The following is a 7,489-nucleotide window of genomic DNA, read 5'->3' as shown; positions in this document are numbered from 1 at the left end:
TTAAAGTGAATTAGAAAATCTTTTATTGCTTGGGTTCATAAAACAAATGTGGGATCCAAGTACTCCAATGCTGTTGGCATCACTGACTGCCAACTCATGTAATAAGGTTCTTCTGACTTCACATGACAATAGTTAGAATCCTACTGTGATGACCATATTTTAAAAACAACATTATATTTACTAAGTCAAAAGCTAATTTTCATTCATTTCCACCATTTTATTACATGAATATAAGGTGATGGTTTAACAATGAGAACATATGGTTTGCATTTCATTATATGTATGTAATATGTAGGAGAACCAAACTCAATAGGCGACTGAGTGTTACTACATGAACACTGGATTGTATTGCCTTTTGTCAGTAAGTTCCTCCATTTAATAAATACTGAAGAACACAAACACTTTTTTTTTTGTTTTCTACAAGTTTGTTTTCTTTTCTGGAATTTGGTAATGATTTGATATTTCCCTTCCATGCCTTTGCCATCTGTTTTAGAAGAATTTTTGAACATTGGCAAAAGAAGGGAAAAGTACCTATTTTAAGAATGGACACATATTTTGTAAACTTTCTACGAAGAGCTAATATCCTTAAGCTACAAGAAAAAGTATCAGTTCCAATGTCAAAGAATTGCTCGTTAAATGAGGTACAGAAAGCTTCTTCTATGACATTGGACAAAAAGAATGCATCTACATTTCTCTACCTATGTGGCTGGAACAAGTGTAATTTCTACAGCATTGTTGTTCAACTGGCTGAGAGATCAGTACATGGATGTCATTACATTCTAAGCTTGAATTAGCTTTAATTTTAAAATAGAAACTCGAAGGCAGTGATGCTTGACTAGTCAACTGATCACCTCTGGGAAGAGGAGCAAGATGCCTTTCTACTGTTCTTCCTCTGCCTTGGCTAGTACTCAAATCAAGCACATACATGAAACATTATTTCAAAATAATGATTAGATGGCAGAGGGGTTTTGAGCATGAAAAATGGAAAAGGTCTGCAAATTCAGAATCAAACAAGCTGGACCACCTACACCCAGGGAAGAATCCTAGTACACTTGGGGACTTGCTACATTGATAAAATTGTGAGGAGACTCTCAGAAACCAAGCAGCCATCCTCCTGGCACTCAGGTGGATCCGAAGTAGGCAGACACTGCAGATTCCAGGCACTGTGCAAAGAAGGCAGAGTCCAGGCTGCCTGGCCACCTGATCCTGAGTGAGAATTTTCACTTCCCTGTTAACATTTTCTCTCTGAGACCCATTATTTCTGGTATTTTCTTATTACAACATGAAATGTTTCCATGTCTTTGCTCAGTGTAAAAAAACAAAAAGTGTTGCTCTTAGAAATAAGAGATTGATAGCATTTCCATCATTAGCACAGAGAAAGGGGAAGACACTGATGCTAAATGAAGACACACAGGTAGATTCAAGGGCAAGGGTTGGCACAATTTATACATCCTGGAGTAACTTCCCATTTATGTTAGGAAAGTAAACTTGCCTTCTTCACAGTTTTTTTTTTTCTAAAAAGAATTATGTCTGAATTTTTCAGGGAAATTACTATTTAACAGTAAGAAGTAAAGCATTTATACTTCTTGTCATTAAAGTCAACAAAAACTTGGGGGTGGATGGTGACAGAATAGTTTAGTTACCTAGAAAAATATAACTGCATAGAAAAATTACAAACTAAAGTGATTCATTCAGTTTCTACATGTTGTATATCCTCAGTGTACATAGATGTGAACACTATTCTAGGTAGAAAAATATCTTTGGCTAGCAATGTAGACACAGCCAAATGTTCCCCTTCAATCCAGGTAGAAGTTCTGTTCTGTCATGAGTCACTTGAAGCAAGGGGCCTCCTAAATAAATTGCAGTAAGGCAAATACTCCTCCCAGTGATCCAGAAGGAACCTTAGCGGTCTTTAGCCACAAGGCAAGAGGTTGAAGAACCATGGCGCTTGAACTTCTGTCTCCACAGCCCAAGAAAAGTGGAAAGGCAGTCTCCCTGGAGAGCACCCAAGGCTCTGCCATTTTTTTTTTAAATTGCAGGAAGGCTGCGTCTCTGCTGAGGGGTCAGCTCGGGGTGCCACACATCCACAATGAAGATCAGCCGGAAAGATGAGGCATCCTGCCACACCTCATGCTCGAAAGAGTCATCAAAGATGAGCACCTTGCCTTCTTCCCACGTTCTGGAAAAGACAAATATGCATTTGTCAGAGTGGCCTTGGGAGTTTCACATGCCCAAGGACAAGTTTCTGGTAATAGGCAGGAGGACCCCTTTGACCACCTTTGGGATATGACCAGAACACCAAGCCTGTAAACAGCCTTCCAATAATGATTAAGAACTTCAAGCTTTTTATTAGGAATACCAGTCTTCCCATCCTGCACTAAAGATATGCAAAGGACATGGGCTGGTGATAAGGACATACTGGCATTATTTCATACTCTTCATTTAGTCTGGATCTCATCCTAAAGCAGATTTGTTTAGTTGAACAAGTATCTAGAACAGTGGTTCTCACACTTCCTAATGCTGTGACCCCTGAATACAGTTCCTCATGTTGTGGTGACCCCCCAACCATAACATAATTTTCTTTGCTACTTCATAACTGTAAATTTGATACTGTAATGAATTTTAATACAAATACCTGATATGCACTCCCCCCATGAAAGGGTCGTTTGACCCTCAAAAGGGTCTCAACCCATAGGTTGAGAACCACTGGTCTAGATTCATGCCTTGGTAGCTCACACATGGGACAACTTCCAGGTCAATATCTTCATAGCTATCACATTTGTCATTTCAGAGACTGGTTGAGACTTTTGGGTGGTAAAGACCAAAGTTTCTATTACCAGGAGCCCCATAAAAGCTGGGCACATAGCATGATCATCTATAATTCTAGTGCTCCTATGGGGATATTGGAAGCTGAGAGACAGGAACATCCCCAGCAGTTTGTTGGCAGCTGACCTGGTGTATGCAGCAGTGAAGAACAAAACTGCCCTATCTCAAGCAAGATAGGAGCTGGGGATTCACACTCAAGATTGTCTCTGAGTTCTACACATATGTGGAACACACACACACATTGTATACAGAGGTGCCTGCATTCACCCTCACACAAATGTGTATACACAGACATGCAGGAACCTACTTCGCCATCCACACACAAAAAAATAAAAGGCTCAAGTATGTTATAGTGTCACTAGAACTTCTTTCTGTACCAAGGCTGAATGGCATGCTGTCGCACACTTCCACTGGGCTTAGTTTATCCTCATCCTCCTAGTGGCATTTCGGCCCTCGTGACTTTACTGCTGTAAGCAGGGGTACTGTCCTTTTTTGGATATTTGCCATCCTTTCTGTTTGGTAGTTTTGCCCCTTATACCCACTGACATTGTTTAATTTCTCTGATAACACTAGATCAAGAAAATGGCCACCTCTCTGTTTAAGATATTTTACAAGAGGGGGTTTTGTCGATTACCTTTTCTCTTTCTTCTTTTTGGTTTGTTTGTAATTTTCTTTTCTGGTTTGGTTTCACATGGTAATGAATGCCTGTTCTGCCATTTGCTGCCCAGTCTAAGATTCTGTCCTTGTAAACTTTTCAGTGAAAACTGTATCCCCTAGATTCAGACAAACTGTATAAAACAGTTAAGCAACACATTTACTGAATTTGAGATTTAAAACTGAGATGCACACAGTAGAAGGGATGGGCAGGCAGGTAGGTGGTAGATGGAGAAGGCTGATTCAACTTCCTACTACAAATGTTAGTTACTTTTATCAGTTAATTAACTTAGAAATATTATTGTTAGATTCACCCAATATGTCAGTTATTCTTCTCTGGGGTGACTTTGCCTCCCCAAAATCCCTCCTGACTCTTAGAAACTACTGTAAACATTTCTCATTGTCACAAAAGGTGTGGGGCATACTATTGCCCTCTAGTGGCTAGAAGCCAGGGATGTTGTTGAAGAGTAATGTACAAGACCATCTGGGCCAGATGTCCACAGAGGCAAGGCCCAGGAAACGACACCAATTCTGTTAGCAAGACATGTGTCCCGATGATAATATTGTAGCCAGATAGCACTGTTCCTGCTATACTGGAACTCTTTTCTAAAGTATAACACAAAATTTTAAATGTTTAAATAGAACTTTAATATTAAAAAAAATTCCTAGAGAAAATTTCAGTTAGCATAATAGTACCACTTGATATATATCTTCACATTAATATCTATATATATAAATACAGGAGCAGTGACCCAGCTCCATGGGCTAGAGAGGCACTGTATAGCCACGAACTTCATGTTTCCCTCTTGATGTCTTATTTAGACTAACATTCTATTCAGATTTTGGTTCTCACACAGCTCTCTTCTGAGGTACTATAGAGTGCTTTGCAGCACTAACTTAAATATTCTATGTATAACCCACTTGCATAGTAGATGAAGCTAAGAAAATAAACAAGATTAATTCCCAATCTGCCTGTTTTTCTAAGCTGGAATACCACTTAGGAAACAACTAATTGAGCCTTCTGGTCACCGGGTGTAAGACTCATCTCTTCTTCCATACAAATGGATCTTCAATAAATGGACTGAGCTGAAAGCAAAATTATTTGGACCCTGTGTCAGGTGTCCTCCAAGAAGGCAAAGATTCCTGAGATATGACTGCAAGAGCTTTTATCCACGAGCTATCTCCCCAGCCCAGCACAGATGTATCTGAAGGGCATTGTGCTAAGTGAATGGAGCTAGTCACTAAAGGCCAGATACTGTATGACTCCACTTGTATAAGGTCCTGGAATGGTCAAACTCATACAGACCAAAGTGGAGTGGAAGTTGTCAGGCTGAGATGGGGAAGGAGTACAAACTTAGTGTTCAATAGTCCAGTCTTTTGATATAAAATTCCAGAGACAGGTGGTGGCAACAATTATGAAATGTGAGTGACCGTAATGCCAAAAAAAAAAAAAAAACAAAAAAACAAAGCAAAACAGAACAAAACAAAAACCCATACATTTTAAAATGGTTAACATGTTTAACTTTATGATATGTATTTTACCATGATTAAATTTTAAAAAAAGAAAGGACACAGAAGAGTAAAAAGGCATACGAACACAGTGGGACACCATAGTCTTTGAAGGGAGCAGAACAAAACCTTCTGGTTCTGGCATTTGTCACTTGAGTGATCTGGGGCAAGTTACTGATGCTTTTTTAATATGACTTACGCCCTGATAAACCCCTCACAAATCAAAAGTCCCACACATGGCTAATGCATGTAATACACTATCCGGACTGAACATGCTAGCCTAACCTACGAGTACACGTGCTCTGAATAATGCATGTAATACACTATCAGGATTGAACATGCTAACCTAGCCTATGGTACACATGCTCTGAATGTTGAGAATTAGCCTACAGCTGGGCAAGGTCATCTAATGCAAAGCCTGCTGTATACCAATGTGTAGAACTGCTAACGTTATTTGTTGGAAACCAATATCCAGCAAATTCCAGCAACAGAGCACACTCTAGAGTCTTGGCTGGTCATCCAAGGGATGGAATGGCTGACTGAAGTTGGGCTGCAGTCTCCCAGCATCACTAGAAGGTGCTAGTACACATCGCTGACCCAGGAGAAGGTCAAACTTACAAGTTCGGTTTCTACTGAATGGGTGTCATTTCTTCACAATCTTAAGGTTGGAATGTTACAAGTAGAGCTATTATTATATTAAGTTGGGGGGTGACTGAACTTAGCACATTTGCCCTTGTATTTTCACCCATAGACTTCATAAAAGGACATGGTAGATATTCAACTTTATAGCAGAAATTTTGAAACAGATATGGGAAGAAACCAAGAAATATAGAAAAGACAATAGATTACCAAGAATAAATTTGACATCATTCCTTATGAAATAAGACTTAATTTGAGAAAACTGAAAATATATCTTGGATACCAATGACAAATGGCTCATGAAGTTATTTGGGCACCAGAGAATTTGGAAACTATTTAAAGTCAACATATAACTCAAATAAAGCACAAAATTCTCCACTGTAAAAATGACATTTTCCATTGATAGGTGTAATAAAACCAAAGATTTAGGCAGGTTTAAAAACTTGAAACATGGCTGGGTATTGGTGGTGCACACCTTTAATCCCAGCACTCATGAGGCAGAGGCAGAAGGATCTCTATGAGTTCAAAGCCAGACTGGTCTACAAAGTGAGTTCCAGGACAGGTTCCAAAGCAATACAAAGAAACCCTGTCTCGAAAAACAAAACAAAACAAAAAACCCTTTAGTCATCCCATTCATTAACTTACATTTCCTGTGAATTAGGAAGAGTGATATGGAACCTACTAATTCGGAACCACCATTTTAGGTCAAATGTGTCTTGCCTGCAGCCTGTGGGTCCCATGTGTCCCATGATAGTTATGAGTGTAGCCTAACATAAAATCTCCAACTTACTTAATATTGTGGGATAGTAATGTAACTTGATCACATGATTCTTCATCATAAACTTTATAGGTAACAATGTTGAAAGGTTTGACATGCCTAGACCATTAATTAACCTTTTTATTTTCCATAAAGCTAAAACTGGAAGGCATTTCTGTGGATTGTGCACTGAATTTTTCTTTAAAACCATTCATTTTAAAGTATTTTATTGACACCTGATATGTGTGTGTGTGTGTGTGTGTGTGTGTGTGTGTGTGTGTGTGTGTGTTGTTTGCAAGCATTCCTCAGCTGCACAAGGGGTCAGAGCACAACTTGCAGGGGATGGTTGTCTTCTACCATGTGCATTCTAGGGGTTGAGCTAAGGTTGCTGGACTTGGAACGAGGCACCTCAACCTATACTCACTGACAAATCTCACCAACTCCTGATGGATTTTTCTAAGTCCTTAAAAGACTATGAGGAGTTTGAAGAAGTATGATCATAAATCAAAACTGTCTGCATGGTGAAAATGAGGCCAGCATGGGCTATCCAATGATCACCAAATAAAAACTACATGGGGCAATATGTCCTGCTGGACTTATATTTATCCCTGGATTTTCTGTTTCCATAGAAAACAGCAATGGTAATTACTTAGTGAAGATCCTTTCCTTAATACTGTCCTTTATCCTTTCACTAGTTTTCAGAGGTGGAATAGGTACAACTGCACCTTTAATTATTCCAAAGAAGCAAAGGAAAGTACAATAGAACCTCATCCAAGCCCATCACAACCTTAGCTGACACAGGGTTATGGGCAGACATCACCAGCCTGGGAAGGAATGTTTCAAACAACAAAGAGATGGGACATGAAGTCATCACAGGACTGCAGATGTCTTCTGAATGAAAAGCAATGGCTTAGTGGAACACAAACATAGCTTCCAGGCTGCTTGCTTTTCAAGAAAAGCTCCAATAAATATGACTAAGTCATGACAGAATTGTGATACAGACAGCTAAGAGACAGTGACGCTCCCCAGGGTAGCCTTCAGAGGCTGGTCCCACAGCCCTTCTGTAAGGACTCATGATACAGGTCTAGGGTGTAGGGGCTTACT

At 39.5% G+C, this 7,489-nt stretch overlaps 1 protein-coding gene across 2 annotated transcripts in view; it reads right to left on the bottom strand.

The window, feature by feature from the left end:
* The window catches only part of Asph (aspartate beta-hydroxylase), a 181,376-nt gene continuing 173,887 nt past the window's right edge, over nucleotides 1-7,489 (bottom strand). For both annotated transcript variants that reach the window (XM_027398883.2, XM_027398885.2), the window contains exon 24: nucleotides 1-2,179. In XM_027398883.2, coding sequence (XP_027254684.1) covers nucleotides 2,029-2,179 — 151 coding nt within the window. In that variant the 3' untranslated portion in view covers nucleotides 1-2,028. The remainder of the gene's footprint in view (nucleotides 2,180-7,489) is intronic.

The sequence above is a fragment of the Cricetulus griseus genome, chromosome 2 (genome assembly GCF_003668045.3).
Source record: "Cricetulus griseus strain 17A/GY chromosome 2, alternate assembly CriGri-PICRH-1.0, whole genome shotgun sequence".
Taxonomy (NCBI): Eukaryota; Metazoa; Chordata; class Mammalia; order Rodentia; family Cricetidae; genus Cricetulus; species Cricetulus griseus.
Note: the sequence above shows the minus strand (reverse complement) of the source record. Positions and strands in the feature narration are given on the sequence as shown.